The 16,201-nt window shown below is 38.9% G+C and overlaps 1 protein-coding gene across 4 annotated transcripts in view; it reads right to left on the reverse strand.

Annotated features, from left to right (window-relative positions):
- The window catches only part of pde4d (phosphodiesterase 4D, cAMP-specific), a 386,351-nt gene that overhangs the window by 104,724 nt on the left and 265,426 nt on the right, over positions 1-16,201 (reverse strand). The window contains exon 1 of one of the 4 annotated variants that reach the window (XM_041787613.1): positions 1,759-2,439. The exons of the other annotated variants lie outside the window; for them this stretch is intronic. Within the exon in view, the coding sequence (XP_041643547.1) occupies positions 1,759-1,847 (89 nt within the window). The 5' untranslated portion in view covers positions 1,848-2,439. Of the gene's footprint in view, positions 1-1,758; positions 2,440-16,201 lie in introns of those variants that run through there. 4 annotated transcript variants of the gene reach the window in all.

Genomic DNA, 16,201 nt, shown 5'->3' on the forward strand with positions numbered 1-16,201 from the left:
ACAGAAATCCTGCATGAGGTTTAAATGGAGTCTGACAGGCTCATCTCCTGTTTCCAGAGACTAATGCTTAACTCAGACAAGCATGACAGCCCTGAATTGTTGTTGCAACACTGTCACTCGATTTGCTCCATCTGTTTGATTTAGCAACATGTCCCAGCTGCAGACTGTGAATTACATGTTTGATTTCTCGCAAATTAATAAAACAGCAAAGGGAGAATGAATAACAGCCAGACACACTTTCCTGCTCCTGTGACATTTAAGTTGCATTTACTGCTCTTTCTATTTCATCATTTAATGTTTGATGAATATCAATCATAGAGACAAGGATGTCATTTCATCAGCTGTGCAAATATGTCAGCTAAAACAAATCGTTGTGCTACTTTGGAGTGTTCAGAATGACATTGATTGATTAAAAATGTACTGACAAGGTCACTCACCTTAAACTTGCCTCCTCTATCACCCTGCCTGTCTCAGAGTTTATGTTTATACAGTCTGACTGTGCGTGCATGATAATCCTACCAAGCGAAGAGAAAGGAACAAGGATGTTTTCCTTTGTTTCTCTTTGAAATATGCTGAAGAACTTTCAAGGAATATTTGACATTGCTTCCAGATTCAAAGCGCCGACCTCTCTTGTGTATTTTTACGTACAGGAGTTAGTTTAAGCTGCAAGGTTTGTTGATATTTCTGCATTAACAGCTTGTCGCTTCATGTATTGCTTCACAGCTTTCTTATACTGTCTCTGCTGTTAAGGCCTTCTCTTCAGTCTAGTAAGAAAGGATGTTGAATTAAACACTTAAACCTATTACACGGCCTCATCAGGAACATGTTATTATGCAACACAAGCAGATGTAACAGTACAATCAATGGCCGCTATTGATAAGTACAAGTTGTTCCAGATACCACAGATTGTATTGACATCCAATCTGAAGCTCACCTTTCCACATTCTCCTGCTTAAAATGCAACATGAACATAGATGGAGATGAAGAAACAAGGAAATGGTGGATAAATTTAGGTATCTCTAGCCTTAAGATGAAGATAAGGGAATAAAGAGAGACTAAAAATTGTGGTTGGAGGCTTTGGTGGAGTAAAAACCTAGCATGTGTATGAGACATCACATAGAGGATAAAGGAAATAAGTATGGAAGGAGACATAACCACCCCGTCTGACTTTCCCTGATTAGCATGAAAAAGTCAAACCAGCGGAAAAACTTTGCTGGAAATCGTTGCATTGTTCATATCCCATGAGCCCACTGTGATGACATCACTGACTCCTCTGTGTCCCTCCCAGTTTATAACGTAGTGAGACAACAATTCCCATAAGACACCCAGCCTTAGCGTGACTAATCGAAAGAAGCAGAGAAACTGGACAATACAGCAATTTTTCTGTTTTTTTTTTCTTGTGGTTGTTTTACTCCATCTTAGTGCCACAATACATCTGTGATTGTGTGTGAGAGTAATTGTGCTGTCTATTTCAGACTATCCCTCCCATTTATGGATCAACTTGAACGTTTAGTGTGGGAGAAAATGACAGGAAATGTCTGGCCCATTTAACAATAAATTTCCCTGAATGCATCTGAGCAGAGCAGGGGAAAAAATGGGCTGGGCTAACCTTAAGGGAGCTCTAACCTCACCACAAAAACAAAAACATGTACACTGATAAATCTGTGCAACAACTTGCATGTCAACTATCTCTCTCAAAGCATAAAACCAAAGCAGTAAATGCGCATGTCTCATTTAATGGCCACTATGTCTACTCACCATATCCAGGAGTGTCTTCTAAAAGGGAAGTGGCTTATTTGCATCATGGCTTTGTCACTGGGAACCCCTGGACATCTTCCAGGTTTCATTACGAAGCCTCACAGAACTGATGCCCCTTCCTGTTAACCTTCTCCCCTTATCTAAGTAGATATCTATCTAAAGACTGTGCTCCACAGTTTCTGCAGGCCCCAGCACAATATGCAGTGTTCCATGCTGTAGTCCACAGCTATGATGCTCCCATTCAGACCAGTCTTCTCAACCTCACTGGTTTGGTTTTAGTGCATCACTGCCAAAAAGAGCAAGGCAATCTTAAAAATCGAACTACAAACTGCCATAAAATCCACTGAGTTCCTGAAGAGAAGTAAAATTCCCATTAATGTGACAATAAAAAGCTGATGTAATCCCAGTGTGAACTGTCAGAGAAAGTCTCAGCAGAAGTGAGAGCACATAGGCGGCCACCCGGCAGGACCAGCTAAGTTCTCTGGCCGCTGCTCTTTTTTCCGTGGGATTCTTCCTGCAAAGGTTTGGAAATTACTGTCCCACATCCACATGGTGAACCAGCTCAGGGACTCATTCCTCCGGAAAACATTCCTTTTTGCTGACAGCCGACGACGCCGGTTAGAGAGGCAGAGGTAGTCACAGCAGCATGACAGAGCATGTTACACACAGAGTCACTCACACGCTCACGTTGGCTTTCATCCACTCAGCTTTGGCCCCTTTTGTCTCTCTTTACTCTGCGTCTCCCTCTCTCTGTTCTGCCCTTTCACAACCTCCCAGTGAGGGAAGTGAGGAAATAGAGAGGGAGGGAAAAAAAACACAGTGAGGCTCTCTTAGGTGTCTTCCCTCCTCTCTGTCTCGCTTTCGTGTGTCTCCTTCCCTCCTCCCTCCCTCCTTCCCTGCTCCATTCAGTGGGATGTCCTGACCCTGTGTTAGAGGTGTGCCTGCTCCTGCAGTATCCAGTCAGCTAAAACCTATTGATCCTCTTACAACACACTGCTGCTCTTCATTCAGAGTGGAACACGTCTGCACATGTACAATTTACATACACAGAGGAGAGCACAATTTCACACGGACAAGCCTCTTCCTTATAAAAGCAGTCACACTGAATGTTGACAGAGGTACTTCTATTCATTTCCTCACTTTAAATCCACCCTCCTCTTCTCTTTTCTTTAGTATGTTTGCCTTTATAGCCTTCCTTCGTCATAACAACTCTATCGTTGCCCTGCCACATTGTGTTTTTGTTTTTGCTCCCTATGCACACCCTCTGTTTGTCTCTGGTGTCTGCATGCGCGCCAGGGAACCATGTAAATTTAAACCACACAGTAAAGTGGCATCTTATTTTTCTCTGCATGTTGGGTGTAAACGTGGCATAAATTCTGTGCCTGTGTTGCTATGAGAGTATACAAGGGCTGCTCAAGGCATGTTTGTTTCAAAAATCTTGCTACACAGGATGTCATTGGCTTTATGGCACTACAATGCATTCCTCTTTGTCATTCAATGCAAAACTCAAATCAAAGCAAGTGTATTTGACTCATTTATAGTAAAAAAATGATTAATGTTACTTATTATATAAGCCCCATTTACCTGAAAAATTCAACATTAACATTTTATTCATAGGCCTGGGCTAAGAAAATCAGTTTGTAAATATATCTCCATGATATTTGCATCAAAATAGGGGACTCCTACTGTGCAGTTAACAAAAAGCCAGTACGTCGCAACAGAATCTAACTACCTGATGCAGCGCAAGCTTCAGATCAAAACAAACCAGCCGGTAGAAAGTCTATCTGCTGGCATGTCAAAAGCAAAGATACTGCATTGCTTTGAGTTTCTTAAAAAACAATAGAAAGACAGGAGATGGAAATGAGTTATCTAATGCTATGCAAAAACAAGGTAAAATACAGCAGCAACACAGCTGACCTCCAGCTGCACAATAAGACACAAGATTAGCAACAAGATCTAGGTTCACTACACTGGGCTGCTGTGTGTCATCCAAACCAGCACTGAGTGGGGATGGAGATCATTTTTTGATTGACATTGGTGCCTTATCTATACTCCTTATTGATCCAAGTTCTTATCAGTACTACTAGTGGCACTTTTTTATTTGTTGAAAAGGTAAAAAGATAACAATACATTTAAAACTGAGAATATATCCCTGAAAAACAAACATCCTCATCTTCACAAATTGAGTGTATAGCGTTAGTTCAGGCAGGCCACAGAGTTGAGCGCTGCCATAGTTGAGATCAGCTGATCTCACACAAGCCCTCATCAGCTGAGGCCAACTGATTCGCTCTAAGCATGCTATTTGCTAATTGCTCTGCTGCCTTATTTAAACTGCTCTTGCCTGGCTCTGCAGCTCTCTCTGCAAGCTGCTCTTGCAACCCTCCTCCACCCCAGCTACCCCTTGATTCTGGCATTTGGAGGAGCAGGAACGTTTGCTGTTCCTGCTTAATGTTTTCATGTAGACTTGTGGAAGGGCAGGGGGATCCCAGATCAGCCACACCACCAAACATGAATAACAGCAATAAATGCTAATTAATAACTGCTAATAAAAAAATATTTGTAGCCGCAAATCGCATGTGTTTCCTGACAAAGTGGTCCTGACTGAACCCATTAAAGTGCTGGTCTGAACAGATGAGGAAGAAAATTGTCAAGTAACAGCCGTAATCAGTCTTTTCTTCAAGCTGACAGTTGAAGCTCTTACCACATGGTTTAATTTGATGCCCAATGCTATTCTGCTTTGAGCTTATGTTCCACTTTCAAGAATAGATTACATGTTTTTGCATTAGTGAAAAAAACAAAATGGTGTTGCTTCATAGAGCCTGTGAGCCTCGATAGCAGTATCAATAAGCTAAAAAGTTATTGATTTCCAGGTTTTGAACAAATACAGAACATGGTTTTTATGTACAGTTTTCAATCTCTATCTCTCGCACTGTCTGATGCAAGACCTGCAGACTGCAGATCTCAGACACCCCCTATACCCTACAGACCACTACTGTAAGACACCACCTCAGTCAGAACGGAAAACAAGCAAAAACTTTCATAAAAAACTGGATTTAACTTCTGGTTAGGGTTAAGGTGAGGGTTAGGAAATCACAAGTAAAAAGTCAGAAACCTGACCTCTAAACCCTGATTACAGAACGTTTAATAAAACCATCTAACCAGCCTGCTTACAGGAAAAATGTTTGTCCTCCATGAAAACACTAACACAGCTAAGGTCTAACAAAGCATTATTAGCTATGTAAGCTTATGCTATGTTTGCTAAAGCTGACGTTATTAAAGCTAAAGCTAATGTTGCTACATTGACTTATGCAGTGATGTTAGCTTTAACTAAAGCTTACAAAGCTAAAGCAAGCCACAGTTCATGTAAAAACTTTTAAAATGAGTTTAAACATAATTTAATCCTTCAAACTTTAACTTTGCTGTTACTCCTCTGTAATAAAGTGCAGTTGTAGAAAAATCTGTTAGGACATGCTTATTATTCAAATTTAGCGTATATCATGATATGTTTCATACCATGAGACTCTGTGAAATACCCAGCCTTGTATTTCGAGCTATAAAACATGTAGGACAAGATGTACATTTAGTAATTGAAATAGTCTGCAGAATATCTTGAAATTAGATGAACTCACCACTTCAGAATTAACAATCTCGTTTCAAGACTCTTAAGTAGAATCTGCTTTCCCAATTGGCATTTTTTTCATATATTAATAAATTCAGGCCTTATTTTTGTGCTTTATGTCTTGAGATTTGATGTATATCCGAATTTGTCAGGCTGATCTTGCTTACTTAGATTTAAGTTTTTGCAGTGCAGCAGCAGCAGCATAGGAAGTGTACAAGTACAAGCCAAAAGGGAATCAAATAGCACATTTCACAATACAGTATTAAGTGAAATTTAATCATTATTCCTTATTCTGAAATCACATTTCCAATCATATAGGAGTAAACAACATCAAATCTAAAGTTGAGTATACCTCTCTCTGTCTGTCTGTTAGCATGAGCATACCAAATCAAGAATATGTGTGAGCGGTGTTGGGAAGGAAGTTATGAGTTGAGGTTGAGGTTAGCACACAAAGGTTGTGTCTGTGTGTGTCCGTGTGTGTGTTTTGCATTAAAAGCCATAGCTGTGGCCAGCCTCCAGTTGCTGTGGTCTGAAAAACAGGATCCAGCGCTGCTTCTTACACACATCCTGCCCAACACACACGTCAGCAGCCTCTCAACTGCTGCCAAAAGTCCAACCACCTCACAGTCTCTGTGAGCCCGTACCTTCAGCCACAAGAGCCACCCTCCACAGGGTGGAGGAGCGCCCCATGTTGAGGAATCTGCTTGTTGGGGGAAAAAAGGAAGACAGTAATGCAGTTCTCTCAATGGGTGGAGGACATGGATAGATTCTGTATGCAGAGGGGCACGACTGACAGTTTAGCCAGCAACAGGGAGAGAAAATTGAATTTTAGGCTTTAAAGGTTAAACAGCAAAGAGGCTAGAAAGCACTAAAGCATCTGTTATTTAGTGTGAAGTAAACAACCAATTCTCCATCTGTCTTAAAGATTTATTCTTAAGACAAAGCAGATATCTCTCATTTAAAAAGAAACTGGGGCCAGTGCTCCAAAAATAGAATATACACTGTATGTCCCTGTGTGTATGTGTGGTATTGCATAATCTCAGAGCCTGCTTTGGGGGCTGTTAGCCCCTGCTCTGCTCAGCGCTGGTGAGCAGTCACGACTCTCTTACTGCAACCTGACAGAGAGAAAGAGAGAGAGAGAGAGAGAGAGACGGGGAAGGGGGAATGTAACAGATATAAAGGAATATAAGGAAGCATTAAGGCAGATGAAAGGATGTAGCAATGAAGGTGGGTCGTGGTTTGAATAATTATGCACCGACAGCAACACCAACAGATACAGCAACATGGATCCTATTTGCACTGTGCCATTATGAGTGTGACTACATTCTGAATTTGACACTTTTTTTAGGCACATAAAGTAAGATAAACTCAACTTGCCAAAATAAGTAAAAATGTTTTTTTTTCTCCATTTAAATATTGTTTTGGGCTTTTATGATCTATCTTATGCCAGTACAATGGATAAAGTCAGAAGTGGGGAGGAAGTTTTGGAGAATCTCACATCTTAACTACAATGATGGGGTCTACTGTGGCTATGAATGAGGGTGGAACTTCCATGAAGTAACAATAATAACAACAAAACATTTCTCTAATGCATTACTAAAGTAAGTATGCACCAATGGCCGGTGGTTTGTAAGGAATAAATCTTCAATTTGGTATGAAAAGTGCTTAATTTTTTTTTTTAGATCAAACTTCCAGTTAAATGTTAGAAACTGAAAGTTAAAAGTTGTATTATCTGAAAGGCCCAGTTTCTTTCCCTCTGTTTGTGATACTTACAATAACTAGACAAAATTTAATGTCTTAAACATCTATGTTTTAAACATGCTGTTTGCTGTCTGAATGCATCAGGGATGTAAATCTTTTATTATCAACTTCATAATTATTCTTAATACTGATTTTTGGGTTAACTGAACTGTAGAGTTGACAATCAAGGATATTAATAAACACACAATTAAAAGGGGACTAGATGGTTAAATTAGAATTTCAGAAAACCCACAAACTAAAGAGAGGAATGTTAAAGCTCTGACAGGACTCTACATCTCTGGAGTATAAGGTCTTGACCCGGCTCCTTAACAAAACATGATTGTCCTTATTTCTATGCAAAAACTGACATAAGGCAAATAACATTAGCTAAATTTACTAATGTGCCTTACAGGATGCTATTTTACCATTTTGTCTTCTCCAGTAAAGAGTGGAGAAATAATAATATCATTACCTTTCAAGTGTTACAGATGATGCTTGTGTGTTTCAGTTGCCAGATTACTCTAATATATCCCTTTTCCACCAAGCCAACTCCAGTGCCGGTGCTTGAACTTGGATCAGTTAAAGAACCGACAATGAGCTGTTGGCTTTTCCACAGACTGGAGCTGGCCCCAACAGCTACGTCATTATGTCATCACAAACGTCATTGTGTGTCTCCATTTTCCCAGCAGCAAGTGCTGAAGTCCAGAACAGCAACAAGTCACAGAGGAAGTTGTGTAGCTGTTAGCTTTTCATGATTTGCATTTCGTTACCGTGCAAAGTCCCAGTCTGACAGAAGAGACAACATTTCAAGCAAAGTATCACAGGGGCTAGGAATAAGGTGGATAAGAGCCAATCTAGAAAAAAAGAGGATCCTTTAGTTTTTTGGGAAAACAATGCATCAGCTGTAAATTTATGAAAAATCAAACTAAGATCTTGTTTTGTGTTATTAAGTTGTATATTTACTAGAATAAAAATGTGTTTGTTGTTTAAAGACACTAATTTTGAGTTTTAAAAGTTGTACATTTATGAGAAAAAAAAAATTCAAGTTTAAAAAAGAGCCAGAATTAAGAGAGCCAAAACGTAAAATTCTTGAGATTACAAACTAGAAAATATTGCCTGGAAGAAAACCAAACCAGATAAAGCTGTTCGCTTTGCACAACTAGAGCAGTTAAGAGCCTGATCAAATTATACTTTTTACTGGGAACAAAGGAAAAACTTGGGATTGTTGTTTTTTTAAGTTTATTTTTGGGGCTTTTTTGCCTATATTTAGATAGGACAGATGAAGAGAGACAGGAAACACGGGGAAAGAGAGTGGGAGGAAGACTGGTCACTTCGATCTGGCCTTTGAGTGCCTGCTCTACCAACTCAGCAAAACTGGCACAACAATACTTGTGACTTTAGACAGAATCATCACATTATCTCTAACATCTGAACTCTGAAGCAAGGTTAATGTAAACTGGGGCCAGTCAGAAAAAAATAATACACTGGAGACATCAGTGTTACTCTGATCCAACCAGTTATTTGAGCTTTATTTCTTGAATTTCAGGACTTGATCATGTTGTAAATTAATGACTTTTTAAATTTCACATTCCTGAGCATATGAATGCAACATTCAGAACTTTTTAAACTCAAATATTTCAGTTTTTTCAATCAAAATTTCTGACTTAATAATTTCAACATATTTTTATTTCAAGAATTAACAATCCATTTACACATTTTTTACTTTCTAGAGTGGACGTCTTTGTACTTAATCCATTTAGATGATCTCATTGTTTAAAGATGTGACCATCATCATGTGACTGCATTATGATTTGCTGAAATAAACAAGGTGGATGGGGAAAAAAAGCTTAGGTTTTTGCCTTTTTCTCCTTCACATCTAAACGTTTATTGATGACAGTTTTCTTAACACTGAGCAGAGATACAAATTATGTCTGAGGACCTAAGTGAGGAGTGTGACAGAGGCTGACAACAGCACCATTTCAGGTGATGACAACTACAACAACAATGGATTAGACAAGAACAACAAAAATTAGATGATGACCCAGATTATGAGGTAGCTGCAGGCCAAGGATCTGTGGACAAGAGACATGTTTGATAATCATGATGAAGATGATGATTGTAAAAAGTGATGATGAACTCTTGGACAAAAGCCACTTACAACATTTGAAAGCCAAGGGTTTTAGGCTTTCAAATGATTTTATTTAATTTCTCAGTCTGCTACAAACGCTGAGAAATAAAGATTTTAGGAAACGCTGATATAGTATCGCTGATAGTTTGTCAGAGAACCCTCAGGTTTTTTGAGATTGTTCTTTAACCAAAGTTAGGTTTCAGAGGGTGTTATTAAAGACAGCCTGAGGCCTAAGTGAGTTTAAGGGCCAACATTGTAAACAGCAACATCAATTTCCCTCAGAAACATTGAGTTGAATTAACCCAGTTTTTTGTAACCTCTTCAAAATACTTATTATAAACTTCTTGACCATAACAGCTATAGGGCTCAATTCACTTTAGTTTACTTGGTTTAAACAACTTAAGTTCCGTTTACTTAAAAACCCAAAGCAGCTATTTCAACTCTAGTTTTATGAGTTGATAGAACTCATTTTAGTTTTAAGTGAACAGTACTCAAACAATTGAAGTTTTTTTGTTGCAACTGAAATGATTTGATTTATGATGAATCTGCAGAGTTTTCCCAGAATGCCCTTGGGCACTAAACCTTTATGCACGAGTGAAGTTGCTGTCTCAATTACAGAGGTCCCGCCTATGGGGGGCAATGATAATGTTTTAATGTCAATGAATTTTGGATGGCACCCTGACATTAATGTTACATCAGCTACTGGTTCAGTGGGTCACTAACAGCCATTGTTCCATATGATTGCAGAAACTAGTCCACCTTAAGTTAAATGATAACTTAAACCTTGTCAGTGAGTACCACAGAACTTTTAAAGGTAATCAGTTGACTATGACATTTTGAGGTCTATGAACTTATCGGTGTTTAAAGTGCACTAAAAATATTAAGTAGGCCTATTGCACAATCAAAGTAGATGATTTAGCCTAAGTCCTGCAAACTCAAATTAACATCTGATTCTCAGTTTTGAGCACTTAAAATAATTGATTTTAAACTAGTTGTGAATACTTCAATGGTTATTTAGAACAAGTATTGCAAACTTAAAATAAACAAGTTTTTTTTAACTCACAAAAGTCAAGAGTAATTTACTTGTTATTTTTGAGGCAACAAGTTTCCATTTTTTTTCTTTTTAAGTAAGCTCAACTCATCTTATTTTACAGTGAAGGGCTAAAATCAAACCCAGGATGCCCACTTTAGCTGGTGGATGGCACAATGACCACTGGTTACTCTGAGCCCTAGTTTAAGTCTTGACATCAGTAGGATCCCAAAGGCTCACTAAGCCCAAACCCAAACAGGATTGACAGCTGGATAGAAAAATAAGAGCCTGAATTTAATTCTTAATCAGCTCAAAACTAAAAAAAAAAACTAAACTAAACTAAACTAAACTAAACACCATGTAAATCATGTCAGTTATGTCAGTAGAGGAATGTGGGCAGCAATCAGGTAGACCATATAAACATCATATTCACTTAAATACCCAAACATGAGGTCTCATAAAATGCAGCATGTTATAATTCAGGTTTTGGGAACATTCTTTGGAGATAAATATGTTGCTTCGGTTTACAGTAAACATAACAATGAGCTTAATGTTTTGTAAGTCTTGGCTTGATTGAAATATGCCTGGTGTGTGTGACGGGGATATGGGTAGATAATTCACAATTAGTTATTCCCATGAAGAGCTTTTTTAGAACACGGCCAATTTTTGAAGAGGGACAAAAACTAGAACTTTTGTGCATTTAAACATCGCCATTGTTATTGTACGCTACGGAGGAATGTGAAATGTTGCCACACCAGTGATTCCAGAGAGGCTGCAGGAGTTTACAGCTCTGTCAAACTCGTTTTTGTTGTTTCTATCATTTTCCACTCAAGTTACAACGTTACACTGTGACACCATTAACTGTTTCTTTCCTTCTTGCTTTGAATGTGTTTAAATAGGCAGGAGGGGGGAAGAACCATCAGAGTCAGTCTTATTTGAGGCTTATTCAGATAAGTTAGGATTTGAAATGGAAATCACAATGTCCGTTAAAGCACAGAAGCAGGTAAGATTGATGAATGCTAAAGGTGATCTTGAAAAGATCAAAATCTAAATCACAGTCAGCTCTATTATTTACCTTGTAACCGTGCACGTATAAAAATTTAAATCAAGTTCATTTTAGAGTAGCTAAACCCCAGACTTTCATCTAAGGTGCATCTAAGGCTGGCAACACACTACAGGATTTGTAACCTGATTTGAGGCAAGATTTGCCTCTCCTGAACCGTTTTGGCCTGGTTAGAAAGTGACAGGACCAATCAGCGATGAGGGGGCAGTACTTGCGGGCGCAGCGGAGTTGTGACGTATGCAAGCAGCGACAAGAGGCCAGTGCAATTATGGCGGAAGACATTAGCGTGGATGCTGCTAAAGCGCCAGTTTGGTCAGAACTTGATGACATTTCTTTGTTAAAAGATGAACAAAGAACAGCAGTGAGTTGTTTTCTTTTCAAAAATGACAAAAGTTGTGTACTGACATGTCTACAGTCACCATGATTCGTGTTATGTTCTCTATGGAGTTCACTCCTTCGGTAGGGGCGCAGCTCGGTAGCGGCTATGTCATGTTTTTTGTTGCTCTGATTGGCCTGTAAAGATGTGACAGACAAAATGTTCATCCAATCACCCTCTGAGTTGCTTTGGCTCTGCCCTTTCCCAAAAGCTGTGTATGACTAGTTTACCAGATGGATGTGTGAAACAAATCCATCTGGCTTGCCAGGTTAGATTATTGCTGCACCTGTAATGCATACCAAGACAGCCTGTTGTGGCGGGACAGCAAGAGGATATATCGACAGACATCCGTGTTTGTTTTCTTCTGAAGTCACATGATCACACAAGCTCGCTGGCAGGTCGGCAGGTGTGTGGTCTCCAGTGAACTAACAGACTGGCTGAGTTGTCTAGTGTGTGCGTTCAGAGGACTAAAGATGAAAAATCGTTGGAAACTGTCTGTGGTCTCTCACATTTTTAAAATCATTTCAGATTTAAAAATCTTCTAGTGTGGGACCGGCCTAACCTGGAATTCGAAATATACCTTCAGAAGGGCAGACACTCCTGTCATCTTTCAGTATCAGCCACAACATCAGTCAGTCTATGCTGCTTTTACATATCTGATTCTAAGCCCTTATGTCATAACCAGCCAACGTAGACACGTTTGTATGTTTCAACTTGTTTTACTTAAACATGGGTTATTTGCAGTCTCGGGAAAATGAAGCATACTACCCCTAATACTAGAGAGTCACATCCATGTCTACCATTCGTTGGTTGGGCCCGCTGTTACCTCCAGAATCTCACAGTTAGCCCCTACCTATAAATTTACCAGTGACCTCTGGGGACATAAATGGGTTCTCACCAATCAGGACACAGCATAGTGGTGTCAAACCCAGTGATGGGCATCACATCAACCCCTGAAATATACAGCTAAAATATCTAAATTGCCTCCTTGTGGCTGGCTGCAGGATGAGCAGTAGGGGCTGATCTCATTGTTAATGCCAAAATCTGAAGGACAAACAACTACCACAACAATATTATGTTAATATATTATATTATATTATATTATAAAATTAAACCAAACTATTGTGTGGCTCATTTAAAAGTCTGTCCCTCACAATATCTGTCAAACAAATTTGGCTTATACAAATGTAGTTGATAGGTTATCAACCTTGTTCTAAGAAAAAAATTATTTTCAGTCTGAAGTTAAACAACCACACTAACCACAATCCTAGAGTGTCACAGCAATGGATCTGATTGGTTGAGTCTGCTTTTACTGCCAAATGTTTGCTGTTGGCTTAAAGTAATGATCGTGCAGTAAGCTCTACACAATGGTGAGCTCTGTGCTGGTAAAAGCTGGCACAACATTGGTCACCTGTCAGCAGATCAGCCTATAGAAAAATTCATTCGCAGTAGCTGGGTTTGGACAGAAAGCATTCTCTATGCATATTTAAAATGCCCTATCTGATCAACAGTACTACTAAACACCCATATTCATGGGGTTTCATTAATCTTGACCCATCAAACTAACATTCACAAGCCTACATTAAACTAAAGTGCAGCGGTGAGGACAATAAACAGTAAGATAAAGAGTGTAATTATGTAGCTCTGCAAATGTGCCCATTGGCTGCTGTATCTAACAAATATTCATAGAACAAAAAAGTAAGAGCACGGAATTATCTCTGCACTCTTCCTTTAAAATTGAGCAAAGTCTCTTCTTCATAGAAAATGCACCATCTTCTGTCCTTTTCCCTGACATTGGCAGTCTTACATGGCTTTCTGTAACTGGGCATCGGGAGGAGAGGCTGGATTACACAGTGGGACAAGTCCATATCGATTTCACGTGTACTGACATTTAGCAAAGTACTTTTCTTCATTTCTCTGCGGATCAATGCCCAGAGACCAAGCAAACCTTCAGAGTCTGATCACGGAGCTGCTCCAACAGCACAGCCTGCCAGCAGCATGACTGCCTCACCTCCAGGTGCTTTACAAAACAAAAAAAAACATGATGCAACATAAGAAATGTTAGATAAGCTTTGTAATGAAGAAATCAATATATCTAATGTGCTTAATCACATAATGGTTATGCTGTGCTGCCAAATCTCATTTTCAACTGCAGTAAGCCTTTCACAAATTAAAAAGAAAATGAAAAGCCCACAAGCAGAGGCATTTGAAGCTGCTCTATCTTTGTATTAATACAATAACTCATGCTTTATATTCAAATAGAAAAGCAGATCTCTATGGACACAGAGAAAAATCCTATGTGTATGTTTTGTTCCCTTTGAGGAAGGCCAGGCTGTCCATCACTGCATGTGTCGGAGTGAATGTGCCCTGGGTCCGCTCCTCTGCCGTGCCATTCACAGATGGTTATGCAGTGGCATTTGAGCAAAGGTTAACTCATTCCCCCTCGAATCAGATATTAGTAATTAGATTCCAACATCTAATAGGGACGCAGAGGCTTCGAGGGCCATTTGTAGATTGTGAGGGATGTTTAAGTGCCCAAAAAATTGCTCACTAGAGGAACGAGAGTTTTTCTGCTTTGAATTTTGGGCAAATTGAGAGACAGAAGGGAGGGACTTCATTTCCTAGAGAACCATGTATGAAGACAACAAAATGCAGCTGAAGTCACTGGAGAAAGATGCCACTTTTCCTCATGCAGACTGAGACTTTGTAAAACTGCACATACAAGTGAACTCTGTGTTGTCACAGGTGTAGAAAGTAAGCTGTTATAGCTACAAAATGATGCATGCATGTGAATACATTACAGTCCCTGTTGGCATATGTCTCATTATGAATCAAGAAATGAACAGTTAAGTTGTCTTTTTGGGGAAATAGTTTGTTATTTTATGCTGAAAACCTTGGGGTTTTTTTTTTAATAAAATGCTGTATACTCACTTAAAGAGTATTGAAAGCTGTTATATATCAGAAGTGAGGGTTCCTCTTTGCATTCTTTCTAATGGCCACAAGGGAGCAGTTCCACTGGTTGCAAACAGAGGCTTGATTCTACAGAAGTAAAATTTCAAGGATCCCAACATTTTCCCAACTAGTTTTTGTTCTTAATTAATCACTTTGAGGCTCCTTTAACACATCATGCCATTTAGGGCCAATAAGGGATTTACTTTTTCGAAATGTTCACTTCTAGCTAAAATCAAAAGTGAAAGAAAACAAATAAATATGCTGAATTAACACAAAACTATTAAATAAATGCAAGTTAATAAATACTAATATTCAGCATAGTGATGAACGAATAAACAGAATGAATAAAAGGAAATAAAAATGATAAAATGTTCAGCTAAATAAAGATATAAAGTATCAAAGATGCACAATTATTGTGCATTCTGTCTTGATTTCCTACCTTAGAAAGCTTGGCTGAGTAAATGTACAGTAGGGAACTGTTCTGGAGGCCATTTATTGCATATTTATTTAGATTTGCTTTATATCCTGATATAATTAACATTTAACTCTCCAAAGTAAATACAATTAAAATTCTGACGCCTGCAGCTATCTTAGACTTTTAATATGTGTGTCCAAATTTTTCATTCAAAGAAAACACAAACAAAATGGATGACTTAACAGCAACTATGCACCTAAGAATCCAGTTTGCTGTGTTCTCCTAAGCGACAGATGTGACAATAAATCTGCCTCATTTATAAATCCATTCAAATAGGTAGTGAGCCAGACACCTTTGTTGAAATCATCATGAATGTCTGGTTTAAAAGCCACCAGTGAAAATGTTCATATTTCTTTTAACTGCTTTGAGAGCGGGTAGAAATGGGAATGCGCTACAATATTAACGGCCCATCACCTGAGGCAATCGTCACCACAACACCATCTGTTGAGGACGGTCTCGCTAAAAGTGGGTGCAATCAGCTCCTCTTCCCTCTGATACCCTCATTACCTCATCTCACTGACGGATAAAACACCACCTTCACTGGTTTAAACTGCCAATACTCAAATCAATAGGGCACTTTACAAATACTGCTTTGTGTACACTGTAATAAACCGATACTATCATTAGTGGAAAGCTGCCAGTAAACACCATGTTAACAAGGGTGTTAAGCACAAAGTGTACACTTTACAGTTTACTATTGTCAAATAAAGCAAGGACTAAGCTGAGGTTACCAGAGCATACAGTTTGACTTGACTAGCTCTGTTTTTATATGTCCTTGTTGTACAGAGCATGAACTAGCATTTCAGAGTTAAAGGTTGACTGCTGTTGAGAAAACAACAACCTGATAGCAGTAAACATGACAAGGATGTGTAGGAATTTAATGCTGCCTTCGGTATTTCCCCTCATTGACGTCACAAATTGCAGAGGCATGTCTGCACAAGTGATAAACAGAGAGAGGAGAAGCCACAGGCAGTGGCTGTCAAAATGAGAAAAAACATCTTAATTATAAGTCAAATGCAAGCACGCACATTTTTTATATCAAACTACAAACCTTGTATGA

Source organism: Cheilinus undulatus, linkage group 5 (assembly GCF_018320785.1).
Source record: "Cheilinus undulatus linkage group 5, ASM1832078v1, whole genome shotgun sequence".
Taxonomy (NCBI): domain Eukaryota; kingdom Metazoa; phylum Chordata; class Actinopteri; order Labriformes; family Labridae; genus Cheilinus; species Cheilinus undulatus.